Here is a 27,134-nt window from a genome sequence, read left to right as displayed (position 1 = left end):
CTTATGAAGGAGCAGTGCTCAGAAAGCTGGTGCTTCCAAATGGACCCGTTGGATTTTTATCTGGTGATGTGCAATTTTCAGCTTTCAAAGAACAAGTCATGAGCTGCACAGAAAACCCATCCTCCTGGCTGGATATCTGTATGATTTTGCACTGTACATGTCAAATTTGCTGAAAGCTTTCACCATTCATGTCTCAAATGTCATCACCAAACATTGTAGCACCTCTTTTTTTCCAGTCTACACAAATGATGAATTACATATAAATGGTTACAACACAAACTTCAAACAGTGCATTATTTATGTTCCATCATCCACCTGCAACTTGACACAATAGATGATGTGCTGGTCAGATCAACATCCTTGAGGTTGCAGTGATGTTGGTCAGTCTCACAGTATCAGAGCTCAGATTGACATATGACAGGGCTGCAGCATCAGCGAAAGGACTTGAAAAGAAACCTTACACTACAACAGCCAAGTGGACCTGGCTGTCAGTTTGCAGATGACCGCACCTTTTCCAAAAGTCAAGAAAACTGCCTTACCTTCGACCACTTAGGGTTCAGGAGTCGTGCTTTAACTGCATCATCCAGGGCCTTTTCGTACTCATTCAGTTTCACCAGAACAGCTGATCGGTTGCTGTATAGGATACAGTTCTGAGGATCAGCTGCTATAGCTTCTGTGTAGAGCTGGACACCGGTGGTGAAATCTCCACTCTGACATGCTGCGTTACTTTCTCGGACTTTCTCAATGAAAGCTGCTTTGCTCAGTGTGTGCACACTGCTGCTGCCAGAAATTCTGCGCATTAAACTTTCTTCAAAGACGGAACTCTGCAGTGAAACAAAATATAACATTTTATTTTTAAAAGTAGTCCCACTCCTTCGCTGGAGCACAAATCCACAGTCACACTCCAAGCCCTTGTCCCAGTGGCTGTGCGTGGAGAGAGACCCAGAGTCCACAAGTATATTTTCTCACAGAGGTTACACTGATCAAAATCCACAAGCCCAGGTTGATTGTTTAAATTGATAACCCTCTCACAAACTGCATTTGGGACATTTTCAATGACAAAGGTGCTAAACATATGAAAATTACTGATCTTTCCTAAATCCACAATAACGACAAGGTGAGATGGGCCAATCTGCCAAATGCCAGAAAATGCATTGGAAACATTCCCAGCTCAGTCAGGTCAATTCCAAATCTGGTCATAGCTTCATCAACTGAGGGTGCAATGTTATAAAAATACACACCCACGCAAAATACAAGTCCACACAAGCACACAACTTTTCAGCTGAACTTTTCATTTATTCACCCTTTAACTATGACAAAGAAGCAGAGATTAATAATGCCTTTAAAAGTAAGCTTAGAATATACATTTCATATTAGCATCGCAAAAAGGAATGTGAAATTATAAATGTAATTGTGCCGTGTACAGTCTCACATTCCAGTTTTACAGCTGACAAAAATTCTCAATGTCTAGAATTTAAAATTGTTCACCTCAGAAAGTGTCCAGTGTAACCATCTAATGCCTCCATATTGTAGTTACTGATTGAGTATGGGTTGGTTTTGATGTTTATTTGGGTGAATTATGAAACTAAACGCATTTTAGAGCCTTTCATTGAGCTAAGCAAAATTAAGAACCCTTGTAAAGACTGAACATCAAATAATAGCTTGAGATTTACTAGATATCATGCAACCCACTTTATGTTCCTATTTAAAATACCTTCAGCTCTTCCGAGATCTTTTTATCTCCTCCTTTGGCTTAAAAGGCAAGACTGCACAAGACTTCAAAATTCTGGAAACGCAGCAAGCGAAAATGTCTGAAATCCAGATTTTCCTCAGACTCCAATAACTTCAGCATCAATGTCCCCTTCTGGACACTTTCCTTGTGGTACTCCCACATTCAAATGAATAGCGACACTACTGGAATGTTTCGTGTCATAGAGTCATAGAGATGTACAGCATGGAAACAGACTTTTCGGTCCAACTCGTCCATGCCGGCCAGATATCCCAACCCAATCTAGTCCGACCTGCCAGTGCCCGGCCCACATCCCTCCAAACCCCTCCTATTCATATACCCATCCAAATGCCTCTTAAATGTTGCAATTGTACCAGCCTCCACCACTTCCTCTGGCAGCTTCTTCCATACACATACCACCCTCTGCGTGAAAATGTTACCCCTTAGGTCCCTTGAATATCTTTCCACTCTCACCCTAAACCTATGCCCTCTAGTTCTGGACTCCCCAACCCCAGGGAAAAAACTTTGTCTATTTATCCTATCCATGCCCTTCATGATTTTGTAAACCTCTATTATGCCCCACAGCTCAAGCTGTAAATATGCTGAGCTAACTGCACTATTGATACAACTTTTTGTTCACTCACATCACTGACCTCTGTTTCAGATTTAGATTTGAGCAATCAGTGTTCAGGTCTGCTTTATTTGGGTTCTTCCAACGATAAGCACGGCTAACTTCCATCAATATGGAGCTTCGCACGTGATTTAAGTTTTGCAATATAGTTTCTTTTGCTCCTCTTCTCAATCACTCCTATCTTGTTTCACATGTACCGTTGAGAATTCTGGTGACCTCCTTCTGACCAACTACCCTCTCACTGACGACACAGAGGTGTGTGACCACGGTCTGAGTCACCTGTTCACCCCAATTCGGCCTCTCGACCTCGGTTGCACGGAGCACATCTCAACATCCAAGATCCGTCTTCGCAAATGGCATGTGAACCAATGTCTTGCAAAACACAATGAGAGAGTGTACACCCCTTCTCACAGCCTATTCTGCCAATGTTAAACAGACAGCTGTGTGTTTATTTCAGACATAGACATGGTGACACAGATCGTTAGAGGGAAGAAGCTGGCAGAAGATCACAATCCACAGGCTATTTTTGGAAATCAAATTTGATTTTTGGTTTACCCTACAACCACAAATCAGAATCTATATAACCATCCATACCAACAACTCAGTCCTGGACAGCACTTTAGGCCAGACACAGATAAATTATTCCCCTGGTTAACTTAAAAGACGCGCAGCATTTCCACAGTGTGATTGGTAATGCTATAGCAACCAAATGTCTACACAATAGCAACAAAGCACACTCCCAGCAATACCAGGTGGTCCCATTTTGAGCTGAGACAGAGAACATGCTGGTGTGCTGAAAATCATTAACCTTTCCCCTCTTCAACATGTAGCCAATTTCTTTGCTTTGATGTCCTCTGTTCTCACCCTCACATTTGAGAAGATCAGGAGGACAATCGACAGTAATTGCACAGAATTATTTCATTTTGCACTGAACTCAACACCACAACACTGCGTAAATGCACAGGTCTACAAAGCAGCATTCTTTTTGAGAAACATTGATGTAAATAGAACATTATGTTGAAACACTTCAAAGCACTCCATCCAATTACTGAAATTCTGAAATGCAGAGGTTTTTAAGGAGAGAAAAATAATCAGCATATCATGCATGCAGCATCTTTGACAGCAAATAATTAGATGTGTTTTACAACTATCTATTTAACAATGGATGATCCAGCTTTTATTTACATGTAACAGCTTTGTGGTGTCTGTATATGGATGCCACACATTGAAGATTCATTATATGTAGGGTAATGAGACGAGAATATTTATCTTAAAATTTCCAGTTTTATTTTGGTTTAAAATAAAATTTTAAATAAAACTGGCTTTAATATTCTTCCCAGTATTTTCTTTCAACATAGACCACTGTTGGAATATTGCATGCAATTCTGGTCTCCTTCCTATTGGAAAGATGTTGTGAAACTTGAAAGGATTCAGAAAGGATCTACAAGGATGTTGTCAGGGTTGGAGGATTTGAGCTATAGAGAGAGGCTGAACAGTCTGGGGCTGTTTCCCCTGGAGCATCGGAAGCTGAGAGGTGACCTTATAGAGGTTTACAAAATCATGAGGGGCATGGATAGGATAAATAGACAAAGTCTTTTCCCTGGGATGGGGGAGCCCAGAACAAGAGGGCATAGGTTTAGGGTGAGAGTGGAAAGATATAAAAGAGACCTAAGGGACAACTTTTACACGCAGAGGGTGGTATGTGTATGGAATGAGATGTCAGAGGAAATGGTGGAGGCTGGTACAATTGCAACATTTAAGAAGCATTTGGATGGGTATATGAAAAGGAAGGGTTTGGAGGGATATGGGCCGGGTGCTGGCAGGTGGGACTAGATTGGGTTGGGATATCTGGTCGGATCTAAAGGTCTGTTTCCGCGCTGTACGTCTCTATGACTCTATGACTCTATGAATTTATGTTCTCTGCATATTAATAAAGTTGAGAATGTCAATGGCTTCTAAATCCATCAATACCATTGGTAGTGGAGGTGGAGTTGGGGGTGGTTTCAGGAGGGTAAATTGGTGCCCCTCCCTCCCACTTGAGGAGTGTTTCAACCTGACATCAACCCACAAATGATATTAACCTTGCAGCATCGATGGTCATTCCCTTAAATGCAGAGAATGTTCAGAACGAATTTCATGGAGGTGTTTACTTTGGACAGAATAAATAAAAATAAATTGTTTCCACTTGTTGAAGGGTCGATAACCAGCCTTAAGCTGACTTGCAAAAGTCCAAAGGTTGACGAAAAGAAATTTTAACACAATAAATGGTGAAGGCTTGGCATGCACTGCTTGGTATGGCTCATGTTGAAGGTGCAAAGCGAGATATGCAAGGATGTACAAATAAAGATTGCTCACATACTGGGAAATGAGACTGGAGTAAAATATTAAAAAAGGACAAAGGTTTTGACATCAACTTGTTGGGAACATCCCTGGAATTTACTAAGAATAATAAAATTTTGAGAAACTTGTGATGGTGGGGGCGGGGGTAGTGAGCAGGATAAAATTAAAATAACTGACAATGTATCTCGACAGGTTTAGTTGAAAGCACTAGCTTTCGGAGCCTCGTTCCTTCATCGACCACCTATTGAAGGAGCGTCGCTCTGAAAGCTAGTGCTTTCAACTAAACCTGTTGGACTATAACCTGGTGTTGTGTGATTTTTAACTTTGTACACCCCAGTCCAACACCGGCATCTCCAAATCAAGAACAACGTATCTGCAGTCTATGCATTTGTCAGTACTCTCTTTAAGTGTTTCTCATACTCCAACCAGTAATGTTAAAAATCACACAACAACAGATTATAGTCCAACAGGTTTATTCGCAAGTACAAACTTCCAGAGCGCTGCTCCTTTGTCAGGTAGCTAGTGGAGTAGGAGCATAAGACAGAGAGTTTATAGCAAAACATCATAGTGTCATACAACTGATGTGATGTATTGAACAAACTGAGATTGCTGTTAAGTCTTTCATCTTTTAAAATGTGTCCTATGATCCTACTCCATTAGCTACCTGAGGCAGGAGCAGTGCTCTGAAAGCTTGTACTTCCAAATAAACCTGCTAGATTATAACCTGGTGTTGTGTGATTTTTCTAACTTGTCCACCCAGACAAAGCTAGAACCTCTACATCATGGCTACCATCAACACCACTAACAGCCAGCTCAAAGTGGAGAGGATCTCCAAGAAGGTCGCACATATTGACACAGGCCACCAACAATGACAGGGCCTCCTCACACCAAGCCACTCAAAATAGTAGCTTTACTCATGCATCGTTTCATTCACAGGAATATGTGGCATATGCCTAAAATTTGATCAGACAATGACAAGTTGTACTGTGGTGAGGGAATGCTGTAATGATAATCTTCCAATGTATGTATATTGAAATGTTTATCATGAGATTGTGTTCTCATTGGGTCATAGAGATGTACAGCACGGAAACAGACCCTTCGGTCCAACTCTTCCATGCTGATATATTCTTGTCTAATCTCACCTGATTAAATACTCCAAAATATTTATAAATATATTGCCTGAAACATAAATGGCAGCAAAGATCAAATGTCATGTTACCATGTAATAAATCTGCATGTAACATTGCCATGACTCCCTGAACCTAATGCTGAAAGTCTCTGGAGAATCTGGCTGACATTTCTCGAAAAGTTTAGTGAAATTAAAGTTTTTGAATTTACAGTGAGACGCAGAGAACTCAGAGTAAACCGATCCTCAACTCGCCCTGAGAAACAGAAGATAGGGGTCAATATAAAATTAAAATCTTTTAATCTGCTTGAAAAAAACAAATCCACAAATCAAAGTAGCTGAAGTTAAATGAATGATTTTAATTTAAGTTGTCACAGGACTCAATACTGTAGCTATTTGTTAATATGTGCAATTATTCTTTCCTTTTCTTCAGATTATTCTTAGCAGGTGACCTGAAGCTGTTAATCATCAGGAGAGGAACGAGGCCTGAATCAGCCATTTCCTGCTATGTGGGATAACAGGGCACTGGAATATACCGAAACAGAGAGTCCCTGTGTTCACTCCTAAAATCAAAATCAGAATTGTAAGTTGCGAAAGTAAAGTCATAAAAATTCAGTTCCACAATTTCATAACATCCCAGGGTTCCCTGTCTCAACATCCTCAACCATTTCCACTATTTCCCTACTACAATACAGAGCCTAGAACTCTCCTGTTAAATGGGACACCCTTAATTTTACACAGTAGGTCTGTGAATGTACACGAAGGCTTGTGCCTTGAGACCTCTATCACACCTTATAACATTATAAAGTATCAAGGTAGACAAATTAAAAGAAAGACAAGTCTTTTTCCTGTTGGTTTTTGGACATTCAATCTTGATTTCACTACAAGTGCGATGCAGCAATTAAGTTTCCGTCAGCAAACCTTCTATCAACAACTATCCTTTGCTGAATTCAGAACATACAGGAACAAGCCAATTTAAATATATCTTTATTTTTGCAGCTGAACATCACAACGAAATGCAAACAGTTCCTGAGCAACTCTGCAGGAGATCTATTTGCTTCATAAATAACAGTGAATAAGAACATAGACAGAGTGACTGAAATTAAGCAATGCTGTTATCAAGATTCAAAACACAATGCACAATAATAACCTGCCTTCTACACATTTATAGATTTTTCCAATGTTGAATCACAATGGATCAATATACCAGCATCCATCTCTAGAAACATAATAATATAGATCGATAAATGAAATTCTACAGCAAAATGGTTGGTTTAGAGATGAAGCAAGAGAAAGTGAGGACTGCAGATGCTGGAGATCAGAGCTGAAAATGTGTTGTTGGAAAAGCACAGCAGGTCAGGCAGCCTCAAAGGAGCAGGAGAATCGACGTTTCGAGCATGAGCCCTTCTTCAGGGCTGAAGAAGGGCTCATGCCCAAAACGTCGATTCTCCTGCTCCTTGGATGCTGCCTGACCTGCTGCGCTTTTCCAGCAACACATTTTCAGGTTAGAGATGAAGCAATACACTTTTCAACGAACTGTTAATGGGGTATATTTCACTCTGTCCGGCTTTTGTTTTTATTTATGCCCTGTTCAGAATTACTTCCTTCAGGGGCTGCTTTACCAGAACAGCTGTCAGTCCTCTAGTATCTCATACACACATGGCCAGAATTGACACTGTAAAGAGGAAAATCTCCTTCACAATCCTTCCAGTAATTCAAGGCACAACACTGGAGGAGCAAGGAGCATTATGAAGGAAGTTATCAAAGTTGAATTGATGCTTATCAGGAATTGGGAGACCTGAATAGAGCAATTGAGGCCTTAACATTGATTAGGATGTAGGCTGCAGAGTTCAGGTAGGATAGAGATCAGTGGGCAGAGCACGAGAGAAATTGATGCATTGGTGATAATTTAGATTTGAGAAGGAGTTCAGATAACAATGGAAGAGGGTAATATTACAAAGGCATAAATAGAGATTTTGGCTGTGGGCAGGATATGGAAGATGAAGTATTGATCATAGTCAAACCGGATACAAAGGTTACATACTGCTACAGGAGCAATGAGGAGGGGAAGGAATGTCTGAGGCAACTTGACCATAACATGTATCTCAGAATTTCTTTAACAGAATTTACATATGAACTTTCTACCAAAAAGCAAAAACCCTTGTCTCTTTTTTCACCCACTCATTTCTCCTGACTGGCTGCTGAACTTACTCAATTTCAAATCGAGTATCCAATGATTTTTACATTAAATGCACAAAAGTAACACCTTCAATTTATCTAATCATTACCAAATAAACTTGAAAGAAAGAAAAGATCACCTACGTTTATTATAATAACTTAATGAGCTCAGAAGGTCCCAAAATGCATCACAATGACTGAAGTGTTTGAAGATATAGTCACCATTGTAATGTAGGAGTTACCACAGTCAATTTGCACTGAGCCAGCTCTCACAAAAGGCAGTGATATAAATGACCAACGTAGTGGGCTTTATGGATTGGTTGAAAGGTAAGTGATTGTTAAAACATGTGGAAATCTCTTAGGTTCCCTGCATGGGATTGGACTATGGCATGTTTACAGCCTACTTGAGAGGGGGGACAGGGTCTCAATTTAGCTACCCATCCAGAAAATATACTTCCCACAGTGCAGTACCTTCCACAATGCTGCACTCAGTCACTACTATACTGGAGTGTTAACCTACATTATTTTCATACACATATGTGGAATGAAACAAAACCTGTAAATAAAATTCAAGCAGACTATCACAGTGGCAATACAGATTCCTGTCATTCATTACTGCTGCTACATAGTCACACAACATGGAAACAGACCCTTCAGTCCATCCAGTCCATGTTGAACATAATCCCAAATTGAACTAGTCCCATCTGCCTGCTCCGAGCATATAACCCACCAACCTTTCCTATTGACATATCTAATCGTCTTTTAAAAGTGGTAATTGCAACCACATCCACCACTTCCTCAACAAACTACCCTCTGTCTAAAAACTTTGCCTCTCATGTTTTTTTTAAAATCTCTCCCCTCTCACCTTACATGCCCCTTATACTCAATCAGTGCACAAAATAATGTTAGACACACATGCCCTCGCGTGTGAAGATCTGTATAAGAATGTGGTCCTTCATGAATTGTCTGATAACAGATATTACATAGTATTAATCCCATATTCATTACGCTAGTTCCACACAATAGTTTGATCTGGAGATTCCTATATGGACACTATATGCACATTTTTAGTTATAATAAACACATTCATTAAATTCCAATCACACAAGCCAACTTCCGTGGACTAAGCTACAGTAGAGCTGCAGCTAAACTTTGTAAAATAAGTTTTAGGAAACAAGTAGGTTCTGCCTCCAGAGAAAGCCCATCTTCAGCACAGGAGCAAGATCTATTGCAGGATTCTGAGAATTCCATCTGTTATACGTACTTATAGTTGCAAAAGAAAACCTGTACTCACTTTGTGCATTAGACCTAATGACTAATGCAAGCCAGGATTCAGCACAGCCCTGTTGAGTACAAATAGTCACTTTATTTCAAAATTTCTCCCCTACTGTCCTGACCTGCAGGCATTGATCCTTGCCAGGAGTTTTTTTTAAACCAGTGCTGGATGCCCTCAATTATGTCAGCCAAAATATGACTCTTTTGTGTGAGTCTCAACTACGTGCATGGAGCAAAACAAACATGGCCCAAGCTCACTACTATCCAACATCCAACCAAAGGGAGGCTAGAGAGAATACTGGGTGTCCACATTTTCCTCCAGCAAGGCCATTTTGTCAGCAATGAGGTGTGGGATAGTGTAGGGTGATGGAATTAGATTAATTTGCAGGTCGGCACAACATCGAGGGCCGAAGGGCCTGTTCTGCGCTGTATGTTCTATGTTCAAAGTGCAAGGTGGGTCTCTAGCCCAGGTGCTAAATGAATCACTTAGTTGGCCAATTCTGGTTTCTTACTGCAACCATTGTTGGAGTGGATATCTCAGAACAAGGGAAGGTTTCATGGAGGCAGCTAGAATTTAGATGGCTTCCTGTATCGTACCCACTGAGTGGAGGCAGGAAGAGCATAAAAGGCGAGTAAATATGATGTTGCTTCCTGGACAGTTCATCATAAAATGCTCGAGCTTGAGATTGACTTGTATTCACTGAAGTTAGTGATAACAGTACTGCAACTGGAATATGTAAATGACCAGTATTCCTTAATTGTTACTTGTGGCAAGTTGCAAGCTGCAAAGGAATAGCATTATGAATATGGCAAAGTCTTTAGATACATTAGCTCAGTGGTTAGCACTGCTGCCTCACAGCACCAGGACCCAGGCTTGATTCCACCCTCAAGCGACTGACTGGTTGGAGCTTGCTCATTCTCCCAGTGTCTGCATGGGTTTCCTCTGGGTGTTCCAGTTTCCTCTCACAGTCCAAAGATGTGCAGGTTAGGAGGCCTTGCCATGCTAAGTTGCCCATAGAGTACGGGGATGGGCAGGCTAGGTGAATTTGCCATGGGAACCACAGTTACAGGGTAGGGTGTTGGGTCTGGGTGGGATGCTCTTCCAAGGATCAGCGTGGACTCGGTGGACTAAATGGCCTGCTTGCATACTGTAGGGATTCTATGATTCTAATAGATTAACTACAATAAGTGCTATTCTTCATTTGGCTAGCTTTTAAGTATTGTACAATGTGAGATCCAGAGACAAAGATTTCAACTTTCCACATGGCTTTCATTCGTTTTTTTACAGATCAACAGAGCTATCGGTTTGGCTGTTTGAAGAGTTTGATAGCTATGACTGCTTTCAAAAGCTCAAATAGATTCTGAAGTTCAAAGTTTGTTTGTTCAGCTGTCTGGAGAGTTTCAGCTTGATGGTATAGGACTTGGAGGGAAATTGACATTTCATGATAATTTCAGTTAGTCTAATACTGCATTGTTCTGCTTAACTGTAACCAATATAGAATTTAATATTTAGCCTCACTGGCCCAGGACTTGCATCATGGTTCTGAACAGAACAAAGATAATACAAAAGTATGTTTCAAAATTACAGACAATGTCAGAGGCCCCTGTTTAGAACATTTCCATGTCACAGAGCCAGACTGGAAGAACGGCCAAACTGCAAGATTGAATAAAGCAGGTTAACATATTTCCAGTTTATTAAGTCCTTGTCAGGAATAAAGGAGGCAGTGAGGATGTTACTGGGGGAATGTGGGGAAGAAAAACACAATAACAGCAGTGCTCTACAGCAGCTTTGATTTAATTTGGAGTGCCTTAGAAGAGTAGCAATTAGACTTAACTAAACCTAATCTTTTTATTTGTGTTAGCTTTGTAACAAATGTGTCTAATTTTGTAATTGTATAATCTTTAGAACTGCATTATTTGAGGTTATGGATTGACTGAATGTATCAGGATGTCTCACTACTTCACCTTTTGTGCACAATCTGCATCACAACTTGTTTATCACAAGTGCTTTGTGCTCTTATGTATTAGTTTCATGTAGTTTTGAAGTTATGAACATATTTTTGAAATATATCCTTTCTTCAAAAATAAGAAACTCATAACAGACACCCGCAAACAAAGAAAGAAGAAATCATCAAGCAAATACCCCTAAAAAGCAAATGGTCAAGTGTTTGATCTAACGAGGAACTTGTAACAAAGGACAAACGGACATGAAGAAAGAAAAATTGTAGCATTTGATTGAATGAAGAATTTGTACCAATCACTTGAAAATCGAAACAATGAGTTGCAGAGTATCGCCATAATGGTAATAAATGACCTGATCTTACCCCAAAGAGACATAAAAATAAGAATAACCAACCATAATGAAGAGGATGGGCCCATGGATAATTGACACCCTACGATGCAAGATGATTAGGGGTTTAGATAGGGTTGACCATGAGAACCTTTTTCCACGTATGGAGTCAGATATTACGAGGGGGCATAGCTTTAAATTAAGGGGTGGTAGGTATAGGACTGATGTTAGGGGTAGATTCTTTACTCAGCGAGTCGTGAGTTCATGGAATGCCCTGCCCGTTACAGTGGTGGACTCTCCCTCTTTATGGGCATTTAAACGGCATTGGATAGGCATATGGAGGAAAGTGGGCTAGTGTAGGTTAGGTGGGCTTGGATCGGCGCAACATCGAGGGCCGAAGGGCCTGTACTGCGCTGTATTTTTCTATGTTCTATGTTCTATGATGCCAATCAACAGACAATGAGAGGTGACATCAGAAAATATCTGTCACTTTTAAGATCAAATTAGACATTGATCACATAGGCCTTAAACCAGTCAGAAATGAGCCTCACCTCACCAAGGCCAATCAGGGTGTTATGATGTTAGGGGATCATGCTTGAAGCTTGGAAGGAGTTGATAAGCTACCAGTTTTAAACTACCAAAGTTTGAAAATGATGCTAGCCAGTTGCCAAGTGGGAAGCAGAATATCCCAGAGATGTTAGAGAGAGACCAGAAATCAACTGTCGATCCCATGCTCTAAATTAAACTGGAAAAAAAAGAGATGTCATGCACCCATATAGTTACTCCCTACTTTGAAAAGTATTAACGTTTCCTGAGTTACTGCACCAGACTGTCCCTTGTTGCCTTGTTGGTGAACATCTCAAATGAACGAGTATTGAGTTTTGAGGTTAAATTATAACCTAAAACTGACAATGCTTTGACAAATCTGCAAGCTTCAGTGGAGATTTATCATTTTTGACTTATCCATTGAAGAAACATATATTTATTTTGACAGATTAATGAGTTTATCAAAATTCTCCAAATATTATGACAGAGTTTGTGAAGACGATATTGGGTCAATGCTGGGGTGACAGTGATTGAGGGAGGTTAGGGAAAGGAGGAATGGAACATGAAGATGAGTTAAAGAGATGAAGGGAATGAACTAAATGGAGTGAAGGGAGAAGGGGGCTTTACAATTATCTTTCTTTGGAGAAGCCACTGATGGTAGTTATAAACAGGGATAAATTTGTGAGAAAATAGATTAGGGCCTATTAACTCAGCTACATCAGCACCAACACACTTCAGTCTCCAGAGGCTTCCCTTCTTAAGATATAAAACTCTCCACCTGCAAGCAGGATTACCTGCTCCCTGCCCCCAGTGGAAAGTTTCCAGCCATACAGTTGTAAGAGAAACAGGCCATTCGTGCTAACTCTCTGTAAAGCAATGAAGTCAGTCCCATTCCCCCAATCTATCGCTGTCACCCTGCAAAGTTACTTCAATCAAGTGGCATACAATTTCCTTTTGAAATCACAGATCATCTCCACTTTTACCACCCTTAAGGACGGTGAGTTTCAGATCATACTCTGTCACAGCATAAAAAAGATCTTCCTCACATCCCTTGACCAACCCCTCCATCTATGCCTTCTAATCCTTGTACCAATTGGAACACCTTTCCTTTACCTGCAATACCAAAACCTGTCGTAATTCAAAACTTCTATCAGATAAACTCTTCATCCTCCTTACTCTAAGAAAGACCTGCCATCTTTTTCCAATATAACCTAAAATTCTTTGGTCCTGAAACCATCAGTTAAGCATCCTCTGCACTGTCTCAAGGAGTTTCACTTACGAAAAAAAAAATGAATGGGATGTGGACATTGCTAGCAAGGCCAATAATTTGATGTCAATCCCTAACTGCCCTTGAATAGAGTGGCTCTCTAAGCCATTTCAGGGGCAAGTTAAGAGGCAGTTGCATTACTGTAGGTCTGAAGTCACATGTAGGTCAGACTTAGGAAGGACATTAGTGAGCCAAATGGGTTTTGTTTTGCAAAAAATGGAGATAGGTTCTTATGGAGAATAGCTTCCAAATTGATATTTATTTAGTATACCAAAATTCTACCAGTTGCTATGTTCCTAGATCATTAACCTGGGCTTTTGGATTACAGGGTCTAGTGATATTATCACATCTATGGTACATCTATGTGCTGACCACAGCTATTTTAGTTCTTCCAGAAGCTACCATCCACAGGCCAAGACACCTTGGTTACATGACATCAGCTCCTCAGCATTAATGCACTGCTTATGTAACTTTAACACAACTTGCTCAGCTCGAAATGCTGAATGGACATCAAAGCTGTGCCAGGACAGAAAGTTTATATTCCACCCAATGTGGTCTGCTTTTCAAAATATCTTCTAAGAATAGAATTCTGCAGTGATGTGGTCTGGAGTATTTTCCAGTACAGTAAGGTACAGTATAAGAATTACAGCATTTCTCGAAATTACAGTGGAAATGAGCTATGTTTTGGAGAAGCTTGGATTTATTTTCCTCCTTATGGCTATGATTTCTTTTCCTCCATAATCCTTTCTTGGCACGAGTCATTAATTTCATGGGTATTTAACATTCATCATTAACATTCTTCCCTCTACTGTAAAAGATTTTAGTCACAATGCAGTTACCCTTTGTTTGCAATGCAGGGACAAGGTTGATCGGTAAACTGTTTATCATTGAAGTTTAATAATGTTCATATCTGGTTGTACCTGCTCCAAAGCTCTTATCTTTTCCAAAGCATGGGCCTCCAAGATTTGGACACAATAGAACACTGAACATTACAGGCCCTTTGGCCCTCAATGTTGCGCCAACCTGTGAAACCAATCTTACACACACTAAACCTACACTATTCCATTATCATCCGTATGTTTATCCAACAATCCACTACTGTTGCAGGCAGGGCATTCCACACCCTTACTACTTTCTGAGTCAAGAATCTGCCTCTGAAATCTGTCCCATATCTATCACTCCTCGATTTAAAGCTATGTCCCCTTGTGCTAGCCATCATCATCACTCTCACTGTCCATCCTATCTAATCCTCTGATCATCTTGTATGTCTTTGTAAGTTGCTTCTTAATCTTCGTCTCTCTCACAAGAACAGCCCCAAGTCCCTCATCCTTTCCTCATAAGACCTTCCCTCCAGACCAGGCAACAGCCTGGTAATTCTCCTCTGCATCTTTTCCAATGCTTCCACATCCTTCCTATAATGCGGCAACCAGGAACGTATGCAATACTCCGAGTGCAGCCGCACCAGAGTTTTGTACAGCTGAAACATGACTTCATGGCTCTGAAACTCATTCCCTCTACCAATAAATGCTAACACACTATATGCCTTCTTAACAACCCTATCAACCTGGGTGGCAACATTCAGGGATCTATGTACATGGATACCGAGATCTCTCTGCTTATCTGCACTACCAAGAATCTTACCATTAGCCCAGTACTCTTTATTCCTGTTGCTCCTTCCAAAGTGAATCACCTCACACTTTTACATATTAAACTCCATTTATCACCTCTCAGCCCAACTCTGCAGCTTATCTATGTCCCTCTGTAACCTGCAACATCCTTCCACACTGTCCACAACTTCACTGACCTTCGTGTCAAGTGCAAATTTCCTAACCCATCCTTCTACGCCCTTATCTAGGTCATTTATAAAAATGAAAACAGCAGTGACACCAAAACAGATCCTTGTGGTACACCACTAGTAACTGAACTCCAGGATGAACATTTCCCATCAACCACCACCCTCTGTCTTCTTTCAGCGAGCCAATTTCTGATCCAAACAGTGAAATCACTCTCAATCCCACGTCTCCTTATTTTTTGCAATAGTGTACCATGGGGAATCTTATCAATTGCTTGACTGAAATTCATGTACACCACATCAAATGCTTTACCCTCATCCACCTGTTTGGTCACTTTCTCAAAGAACTCAATAACATTTGTGAGGCACGATCTATCCTTCACAAAACCGTGTTGACCATCCCTAATCAAATTAATCCTTTCCTGTCTCTTATAATCCTTTCCAAAACTTTGCCGGCAACCGAAGTAATGCTCACAGGTTTATAATTACCAGATCGTCTCTACTCCGTTTCTTGTACAAGGGAACAACATTTGCTATCGTCCAGTCTCCTGGCACTATTCCTGTAGACAGTGATGACAAAGATCAATGCCAAAGGCTCTGCAATCTCCTCTCTAGCTTCACAGAGAATCAAAGGACAAATCCCATCCAGGGACTTATCTATTTCCACACAATACACCTGCAGGGGCCAAACTAGTCTTTTATATGGAACGACTGAAGTTGGCTTTTGTACTGAATACCTCTGTTTATAAAACTCCAGGATCCCTCATGCTTCTTTAACTGCTTTACTAACCTGCCCAATTACCTTCAAAGATTTACAGACATGCAGTCCCTTGTCTTTACATGTTGCACCCATTTTAAAATTATAATATTCATCCTGCATTGTTCCCCTCATTCATCCAATCAAAATGATTGGATATTTACATATTACATATTTCTGGGTTATGTCTGCTCTGTGCCTACCCATTTCACCCGCTCCTATGTCTTTACGGAACTCTCACTATCTTCTCCAGCATTTATGATATTTCCCAGTTTCATGCCATTGGCAAATTTCAAACTTATCCTCTGTGCCCCCAGCTCCAAATCAAATGAAAAACAACAATTGTCTCAGGACTGAACATTCAGGAATACCATTATATCCTCCCTGCCACGCTGTTTCTGCTCCTTTAATCCCATGGGTTTCAATTTTACCAACAAGTTTAATGTGCTAATTTATCAAAAGCCTTTTGGAAACCCACACAGAGAACAATACTGCACTGTTCTCATTAATATGTTTCCCACATCAAATAGCTGATTCTAGTTAGTCAAATACTATATGCTGCTCACAACTCTATCCTAATTGTCCTTTGCACAAATGGCTATTAATTCTCTCCGAGATTAAGTACTACCAAAAGACTCTTCCTCCAATGTCATTTCCAGGATTATCCTTCTCCCTTTTTTGAACAGGGATTTAACATTTGCTATCTTCTATTCTTCTCATACCACCCTATTGCTAAGGAGGATTGGAAGATTTGCAGCTACAGTTTCACAACTTCATTATACATCACATCCAGATTGAGACATTTATCTTAAGTCCCAGCAATTCCCGTACCTCCTCTTCCAGGTTTCATCTCATCCAGTACCCTGGGCAGCTTTCTTCCAGCTTTGGCAATGCCCTCACGTTTAGTAAAAGAAAAGTATTCATTTTAGTATCTCCATGCATATACCAAAATTGTACAGCCATTAGTCTATTACCCTTCTGCCCGTTGGGCTTTGGTTCACACTTGTCCAGTACAGGCACCTCTTCAGTTCATCAAAATTATCCTTCCACAAGTTATTTTATCGAAGATTGTTCCCTCTTCTTTTTTAAAGCTAACCTCAACATTTTAAATGTGATCACTATTCCTGAAGTGCTCCACATCTGTGGCATTTCACCGTATTTCCCAGGACAAGGAATACTTCCCTTTTTCACTGGGCAGAAAACAATGCTCCTGAACATGCATCAGAAATTATTTCCCTTCTCTGCCTATTACAAAATTACTGTGCTAAAGTTTCTCAATATCATGAGGCAAAAGTTCTTGGAACTCTCAGCAATTTATTTGGCTCTTTCTCCATCTCCGTCCCATTATTTGGTTTTACACTGAGTATTCTAATAGCTCACTTATAGTGTTGAGATGGCTCTGTTGGCAGTACTATCACCTTTAAGTCACAAGAACCCAAGTTCAAGACCGAATCCAATAATATAAACATGAAAATCACAGCTGACACTTGGTGTGGTGCTGAGTGAGTGCTACTCTGTCTGAGGGGCTTCTGTACAAATAAAATATTAAAATTGAGGTTTTGTCAGCCATTTTAGGCAGACATGAAAATCTTATTGCAGTATTTGAAGGAGAACAGAGATGCTAGCCCATTCTTTACTCAGAGAGAAGGAAGGGCATAGAATGCCCTGCCTACAACAATAGTAAATGCCCTTAAAGTTGGCGAGTCTAAGTGGTCATTGGATAAACATATGGATGATAATGGAATAGCATAGGTTAGATGGACTTCAGATAGGCTTCACAGGTTCGTGCAACATAGAGGGCTGAAGGGCCTGTACTGCGCGGTAATGTTCTATGTTCTGTATTCTGGCCAACCTTATTCCTCAATCAAGATCACCAAAACAGATAATTTGGTTGTCATAGTTATTTGTGGGTGGTTGCTGTGCACAAAAAAGCTGCTGTAATTCTTAAATTACAATGATACTTCACACTTTGTGACATTGAGGTGTCGTAAAGTCTCTGTACAAATGCAAGTCTTTTCTGAGCTTCAATCGAACAGATTTGGTTTTCAACCACTCAAGACTATTTGCTCTTTAGCACTATAAGACTTTTCTTGAGCAAAACTGCTAACCATTCTCATTTATTTTTCTTCCTGGTCATTCCTGAATACTTAGTACACAGAAATATCAAACATCCAAATGTAGAATGTTTGAGTCGGGGTTGTCTAAGTTATCGCCATAATATATTCCTACCTGGCTATGTGGGTTCACAGCTCAGCAACATTATTGGCCACACACTATCCATTTACACACACACACTCTCTCTCTCTCTCTCTCTCTCTCTCTCCAAACCATTGGCCAGTGTCTTGGCCAAGTAGACCATCAAGTCAGCCATGATCAATTTAGTAACTCAGTCCGTTCCCTGCAAAAGCATTCAACTTGGAAGAGTATGAGCTGAGGGATTGCGGCTGGGTAGGTGGAGACAAATGATCTGATGGTTTAAACTACACTTTTCATTTCTTGCACACCAAAGACTCCACTTGCTCACTTACCAGCAGTGCAACAAAAAGGAGATAACACCACCACCACCCACAGACTCCAATTCTAAACAGCACACAAATGCAGGGAAATCTGAAACTTGGCTACTGAGCTGCAATAATTTAATGCTGAATATTAGTTCCTGTTTTAAGGCCTTGTCATTGGAACAATGAATTCTTTGATGTGCACAGTAATTGGTGGGGCCTGTTAGACAACCCGCCATTCATTTCCAGGCATTTCTGTTAGTTGTGGATGGAGGCCAACAGTCAAATGGGAAGAATTTCACCCACAGCACTGATTGTAATTAGGAGGCGCATTTTTCAAAAGACAAACTTTGCTAACTAGCATTTACAATCAGCTTCATTTTAAAAACAAAAAGAACAAGAAAAAGGCTACTTGGTTAACAAAGCTCAACTCTCTTATAACAGACACAGACAGCGCTCATTCATGCCTCAAACAGTAGCATTTCTAAGGTCTTTACTTCATGTGATCTCAAAAAGTAAAAACAAATGTGGCTTGAAAATGGATTTTACCTCCTCCTAGTCTGAAAACAACTGCACTATTTTTGTGTACGGTTGGAGGAAACATATTCTCGTGAATATGCACGTTTCCACAGGACAATTTAATCTACCACTTTCCCGGGAAGACAGAGTTGTGAGCATTTGCAAGGTAATCACTTTAGAAGGTGTCTGAAATTTTGAAAATATAAATGAAACAAGTCAAACAGCTTTTTTAATGGCCAAGTTAACCACAGGAGAATAGCTCAACACATTAAATAAAAAAACAGGTCATCAGCTGAAATTCCAGATTAAAATGGATGTTCCAGTATCACAATCTGTGGTGGAATTTGAGCTGAACTGTGGTTATGCCAGATGCCCGCCTCTAATTACTTCTGCATTTTTGGCAACAGGTTCACAGCACATGTGCCCACATTCCAGAGACATATTATAGAACCAATGATGTTAAAACATCAGGTGACATTTAAACCTTAATCTCTGAACTATACTCAATTTCAGAGTGATCAGTTGCAATACTGAAAGTGATCAAAGAGGATATTTTTTGTTGACTTTCATTTCTTCCCAAGGTCATTGATTCTGTGACCAGTTTGAGGTAAATGCCCTCCTAGTGACCTTTACTCCTCTAATGGGAGATATGTGCAGTGCCCCAGTTTAGGTAAAAGTGAATTAGCCACAGCTCAGAAGGGACCATTTGGATCTCTCCCCATTAGGTGAGGACATGTGGCAATATAGTTTGAGGAACATCAATTTGCATCAAGGTAAGGGAAATAGCCCTCAATGCACCACTATAGCCAGTAGGACAATCAAATGCATGTCATCAGTACCATTCGATACCACACTTTACTCATCTAACTACTGAGCTAACCAATGGTCATAGAACACCATCTTGACACTGACTTGGATTAGTGTGCATACTCAGGGGTACAGGTAACAAGTCAGCATTTGGACAGGATGTGACTGCGACTTCTTAACAAACAGAATTGCTACAATGGCCTAAGAACTGTCATCCACATCCCATCAAATTGAACAGTACAAATTATGAGCAAAATGATATCTCTTCCATTGAAAACAAACTTCATATTGAAACTATGATGGAAAATTTCAGAAAGGTGAAGTTTTACACTTGCTAAGTCTCCAAATGCTGACACACCAGTGACAAGGAAGGAGCTTGTGCCCATGGTTAAAACATTCTGGACTAAGCTGTTAAGTTCCCAAGCTCGCTTACTTTATTTTGGATAAGTTAAATTATTGACATTAAAACATAATTTTCCTTTAACGTATGTACATTTCTTGCTAGTAAATATACTACCTTCTTTGGTCTGAATAATATGGTCAATTATCTTTCAGAGTAAACAGGAATGTACATTGGGCAACGACTTTGGGTTCCAGCACTGAGCAGTGGGGCAAAAAGTGTCTGTGTGATACCCAACGCACGTCATGCATATCACTTAGAGTGACTGACTGTAGGAGGCACCAGCCGAGGTGTGAAACTCACATTCATTTTCCAGCTGAATAATCCGAACCGCCAGCTGTATTTTTAATTCCCTAATACTTTTGACTCTATTACCTTGCCCTTAAGGGGCTCTGCACCTAAGTTATTCAATTAGAAACATGGGCGATTTGCTGCTGGTGGTTAATAATTGAAAAAAAAACACCACTGTGACTTGGTGATGGGAAAAATAAACAAACATTCAGTTGTGTGTAAGAGCAGTTTGGATATCAAAAAAAAAACTGACTCCATTATTCTGACTGACAGATTACCCCAAACATTTATGACCCTTTGAATGAAAGGAGGTTGTTTCATCAGGTTTTAAATTTCCTTTGTACCAATTAATATTTATTGCTATTACCCATTAGCCTTTCAAATAATATTCCAGACACATTACCATGGAAGCTGTTTTTGTGCAATAGTTTTTCCTCAACTTCTTCTCTGGACTATAGAACATAAGCTTATCTAAATTGTCCTTATAGTTTTAGCTCCGCCTTCAACACCTTAATTCCAGCAAAACTCATCTCCAAACTCCAAGTCTGAGGAATCTGCTCCCCAGTGTTCAATGGATTCTCGACTTCCTGACCTGCAGGATGCACATCAGTAAGGGCAGGTGACAGCACCTCATCCACAATAATCCACAATACCAGTGCCCTATAGGACTGTGCACTCAGCAGCTTACTATACTCCTTATATATTCACGACTGTGTGGCCAAATGCTGCTCTAACTGCATTTACAAGTTTGTTGATGACAACACCGCAATGAGTCGGATCTCAAACAATGTCCAGCCAGAGTACAGGAAAGAGATAGACAGCTTAGTGGAATTGTGTAAAGTCAAAACTCTCCCTCAATGTCAGCAAAATGAAGGAACTGGTGATTGACTTCAGGAAGCAGAGTGGAAGATGTGCCTGTGTCTATCATCAATTGTGGTGAGCGGGAGGTGGCCAAGAGCTACACGTTCCATGGAGTAAATATCAACATACCAAGGCTTTTCCCTGGGGTCGGGGAGTCCAGAACTAGAGGGTATGGGTTTAGGGTGAGAGGGGAAAGATATAAAAGAGACCTAAGGGGCAACTTTTTCACACAGAGGGTGGTACAGGTATGGAATGAGATGCCTGAGGAAGTGGTGGAAGCTGGTACAATTGCAACATTTAAGAGGCATTTGGATGCGTATATGAATAGGAAGGGTTTGGAGGGATATGGGCCGGGTGCTGGCAGGTGGGACTAGATTGGGTTGGGATATCTGGGCAGCATGGACGGGTTGAACCGAAGGGTCTGTCTCCATGCTGTACATCTCTATGACTCTTTATTGATTTACCCTGGTCCATCTACATCGATGCTACAGTCAGGAAAGCGCACCAATGCCTCTACTTCCTCAGAATGTGAAGGAAATCTGGCATGTTCACGATTTTTATTTTACCAATTTTTATAAATGCATCATTGAACCTATCCCACCTGGATGCATCACAGCTTGGTGTGCAACTGCTCTGCCCAAGACCACAAGAAATTACTAAGGCTTGTGAACGCAGTCCAGTCCGTCATAAAAACCAACCATCCTTCTACTGAGTCCAGCTATGTTTCCCATTGTCTTGGAAAGACAGCCAATGTAATCAAAAACCTATCCTATCCTGGTTATACTCTCCACTACCCTCTTTAATCAGGCAGGAGATTGTTTATAAACAACCATCATCAGATTTAAGAACTGCTTCTTCCCTGCTGTTAGCAGCTTTATGAACAGACCTCTCATACATTGCAGTTGATCCTACAATGCAACTGGAAGATTATATTCTGCATTCTGTTCTAGTATTCTGTTGTACTTGTGTAAGGTATGACTTGTCTGGTCACCACACAATACAATGCTTTTCACTGTATCTTAGTATGTGACGATAATAAAAATCAAATCAAATCATCTCTCTTACACATGATAAACTTTGTTCTCCTCTGCACTCTCATCAGTACTCATGGTATCATTGCACCAAGTTGACCAATAATAACTATACTGAGGCTGACAACCCTCTATATAATGTGTAATATCATTGTAACTGTGCATGTGACTAATTCCTTCTGACTTATACTTGCAATGAAAATTTAAGGACGTTGCACTAGGATGTATAGAGTCATAAAAACCTATAGCATGGAGACTGGCCCTTTGACCCAAACTGGTTCATGCCGACCAAAATGTCCATCCACTTTCTAACCCCATTTCTTTGTACTTGGCCCATATCCTCATGAACCTTTCCTATCCATGTAGTTTTGACTTCGCCAAAATATTGTTCCAATACTGATATACACTGAGAACAAAAACATTATCTTCATATTCCGTATGGATTGACCCAAGCATTATAAAGCTTCAGTTACAGTTGACACTGCATTAACTTTATTACTTATTACAACATGCTCCTCCTGCAACTTTACAGGGTACTGGTGAGACCACATCCAGATTACTGAGAGTAGGTTTGGTCACTCTGTATTAGGAAATTTCACTGGAGGCAGTTCACAGCAGGTTCACTAAGATGACCCCTGGTATGGAGGGACTCTCTTATGAGCAGAGGTTAAACAGGTTAGGACTCTACTCACTGTAGTTTCAAAGAATAAGAGGTGATCCCATTGCAAAACGTAGGATTTTTAAAAGTCTTGACAGGGTAAATGCTAAGAGGATGTTTTCCCACATGAGACAGTCTAGGACCAGAGTACACAGTCTCAGAATAAATGAATACTAATTTAAGAAGGAGATGAGGAGGAATTTCCTCTCTCAGAGAGGGTGAGCCTTTGCAACTCCTTTCTACCAAGAGCTGTGGGGGCAGAGTTCTTATGTACATTTAAGGCTGAGACAGATAGGTGTGCGATCAGTAGGGAAATCAAGAATTACAGGAAAGGGTAGAGACTGGATGGGAGGAATGTCAAATCAGTCAGAATCCTTATAGAATAATGTAGCAGACCCGAGGAGATGACCAGCCTACTCTATTTCTTATCATCTCATGAAAGCTACAAATCCGCAACTCCATTTTCCAAATGTAATTACACCACTTCACGATAAATCAGTGTTAGTAATGATCTCTCAACTCGTGCATTTTAATATTAATTATCATTTATTATGTCATTTTCCCAGTTATAAACTGAACAAAGGAGCTTTGAAGAAATACAAAATGCAAGTAAAATGAGGTGGATGGGGAAAAGAAAATGGAATATGAAGAGACACAGTAAGATAGGATATGATAACCTAATTCTTCCTTTATTGATAACAGATTCACACATTGTTGATAATTCAGCAACAAACCTGACAGATTGATGGGTAGGACACTGGCTTTCTTTCTATTTGCCTTCAAGCAACTCTGCAAGCAATGACCTAACAAACTGGAAGTTACACAAAAGCAAGAGGACGTCATTCTGGTCCCTGAGCCTGTCAACCATTTAACTGGACCACAGCTGAACCCTACCTGAACTATCAATGGTACAAGTAGAAGCATCTCTATTTCTGGGCAAGAAGACCTAGTTTCAAAGCCCAGCTGCTCCAGAAGACAGTGACAGCGACGTACAGCATGGAAACAGACCCTTCAGTCTAATTCATCCATGCCAATCAAATATCCCAACCCAATCTATTCCCACCTGTCAGCACCCGTCCATATCCCTCTAAACCCTTCCTATTCATATACCCATTCAGATGCCTTTTAAATGTTGCAATTGTACTAGCCTCCACCACTTCCTCTGGCAGCTCATTCCATACATGTACCACCCTCCGTATGAAAAAGTTGCCCCTAAAGTCTCTTTTATATCTTTCCCCTCTCACCCTAAACCTATGCCTCTAGTTCTGGACTCCCCAACCCCAGGGAAAATATTTTTTCTATTTATCCAATCCATGCCCCTCATGATTTTATAATCATCCAAGGTCACCCCTCAGCCTCCAACGCTCCAGGGAAAACAGCCCCAGCCTGTTCAGCCTCTCTCTATAGCTCAAATCCTCCAACCCTGGCAACATCCTTGTAAATCTTTCCTGAACCCTTTCAAGTTTCACAATATCTTTCCGATAGGAAGGAGACCAGAATTGCACGCAATATTCCAGCAGTGGCCTAACCAATGTTATGTATAGCCCCAGCAAGACCTCCCAACGCCTGTAGTCAATACAAGAAAGCATACCAAACGTATTCTTCACTATCCTATCTACCTGTGACTCCACTTTCAAGGAGCTATGAACCTGCACTCCAAGGTCTCTCGTTTCAGCAACACTCCCTAGGACCTTACCATTAAGTGTATAAGTAGCACTAAGATTTGCTTTCCCAAAATACAGCACCTTATATTTATCGAATTTAAACTTCATTTGCCATTTCTCAGCCCATTGGCCAATCTGATCAAGATCCCATTGTAATCTGAGGTAACCCTCTCCACTGTCATAACACATCTGCGCAGGGTTTTATTAAAATGGCTCTTGTGGCACAGTAGTAGTGTCCCTCTCTTTAACCCAGGATGTCTGTGTTCAAGTCCTACCTGCTCCATAGGTGTGTCATAACTCAGAACAGGTTTCTCTCCACCTTGATTCGTTAACCATTAATAACCTTGTCTGAGAAAAATCTATTAATTTCAGTTTTGAAATTTTCAATTTGCCTCGATGTGTTGACCCAGATGACTGTTGGTCTGCATTGGAGCAATTCCTATTTTCTTTGTGCACACGGATCCACGTACACGGTTGCAGCAAAGTATTTTTTTTTTGGAGGCGAGTAGGTTAGGGGAATGAGTTTTGTCCAACAGTGCAAAGGGACTAGTCTTCTCCATCAGGCAAACAGAAAATCCAGTAATCATCAGTCCTTTGATGATTGGGAATGACAATGAATTTGTGCTGCTATCTCGCAATTTGACAAGCTTGAGATTGATTTCACCATTGCAATGTATTTACAAGAGAAGGGTGCATCAGATTTTCTCACTGCCTCCCAGCCCAAACCTACAAATTTCTGGAGCTGAGTTCATGCCTTTGCTTCAAACAAAACTAAAATGTTTTTTTCAGCTCCCTGTTTTACCCTGGCTGCTACATAGATTAGAAATTATTAAGAAGAGACAATGTCAAAATTCATTTTTCAAAATCTAAATAAACCACATCACAATAAGTTCCAGTATCTATTTAATCTGCAATGCTCTCCAAGAGGTCAAGAAGATTTATTAGGTAGGATCGCTGTCTTGAAAATGCAGGTAGTACTTTTAAAATAGAAATCACAGGATATTGGTGTCTCTGGCTAGGCCTGGACATAATGCCCACCTCTAATTGTTCTTGAGAAAGTGGAAGTGAATTTACTTAAACAATTACAACCTTTTTTTAAAATTTATTCAGAGTATGTGCACATCACTGGCCAGACCAGTACCAGATACTCTCACTGATGATGTTATCTCGTCTTGGTGACGAAACATCTGAAAACAAACCTTGCAGCTCAGCTAGTTAACTTACATCCTTATTTACTGCCCATCCCTAATTGCTCAGAGGACAGTAGTGAGTCAACCGTATTGCTGGAGGTCTGGAGTCACATGTAGGTCAGACCAGGTAAGGGTAGCAGTTTCCTTCTCTAAAAGGACATGATGAACGAGATGGGTTTTTCCTCACAATCAGGCACCGGTGTCACGGTCATCTTTGGATTTTTCCTTCTATATTTTTATTGAATTCAAATTCCACCATCTGCCATGGGGTTCAAACCCAGACATCCCAAATATTACCGGGTCTCCAGATTACACGTCTAATGACAATACCATGAGACCATCACCTTCCCTCAGTTATCGCACACATTAATTTCCAGGATTTTGGCCCAACAGCAGTGACAGAACAGTGATGTCATTGCAAACTATCATGGTGTGAGGCTGCTTCATATTGAACTGTCATACATGTGCTGCTGAAGCCTGCTCATTTCTACAGAATGCATTACTTCCCCTGTTAGTGAATTTCGGCCAGCAGATCTTTCAGTGTCTGGGTCAGACTGTCATCTCTTTTCAATATGCTGCCTGCTTCAGACCTGCAGAACCTCACCAACACTCAATCATTCCTCCCTGCAGACAGATAGTACCCCATTAGCGTGCTCCCTGATCCGAAACCCAGGAGATTCATTTGTCTCCAGTCCCACCATTTCTCTCTCACAGCTGACCAAGCAGACTTGACGTGTAATCCTAGCATATGTCAACTCCTTCAGATAGAGTCAGACATTTTGCCAGAGATGGGGCAATGTTAATCGTCATCAACAGTTTTGTTCAGTAACCTTTTACTACATTGTATCAGAGGGAGAGATTGAAATGTTTTGCCCACAAGTAGAGTAGAATATGAAGGATATTGTGAAATGGCACTGCTGAAATCTGAATGGATAAGAAATTATTTTATTTGTAGCTGAGTCAGCTTCACTCTCTCTGGTGTCTTCATTTAATCAACATGAAAACAAGTGATCACACAATATGCTGGTATCCCTCAGTTGAAGAATCACTTCAGAATGTCTCTAATTGACTGATAATTATTTGGACTAAAATTACACAACAGTACTTAAACCACCTAAATGATAAATTACACTTTAGCTATAATCAATTCACTTATCTTCTACTTGTTCCATACCATTGCTAAAATTCAGTAATTCAGTAACTGAAAGGTTAACATTACGTGAACATTAAAAATCTAAACTTGTTTCAATGTTCAAATATATCAAAAGGTTAGAAACTTTTTAA

General features: G+C 40.4%; 1 protein-coding gene across 4 annotated transcripts in view; it reads right to left on the bottom strand.

Annotated features, from left to right (window-relative positions):
- Positions 1-27,134, bottom strand: part of ttc28 (tetratricopeptide repeat domain 28) — a 751,433-nt gene that overhangs the window by 699,887 nt on the left and 24,412 nt on the right. For all 4 annotated transcript variants that reach the window (XM_060843565.1, XM_060843568.1, XM_060843566.1 and 1 more), the window contains exon 2: positions 540-824. In XM_060843565.1, the coding sequence (XP_060699548.1) occupies positions 540-824 (285 nt within the window). The remainder of the gene's footprint in view (positions 1-539; positions 825-27,134) is intronic.

The sequence above is a fragment of the Hemiscyllium ocellatum genome, chromosome 24 (assembly GCF_020745735.1).
Source record: "Hemiscyllium ocellatum isolate sHemOce1 chromosome 24, sHemOce1.pat.X.cur, whole genome shotgun sequence".
NCBI lineage: Eukaryota > Metazoa > Chordata > Chondrichthyes > Orectolobiformes > Hemiscylliidae > Hemiscyllium > Hemiscyllium ocellatum.
This window is presented reverse-complemented; position numbering and strand designations above follow the sequence as displayed.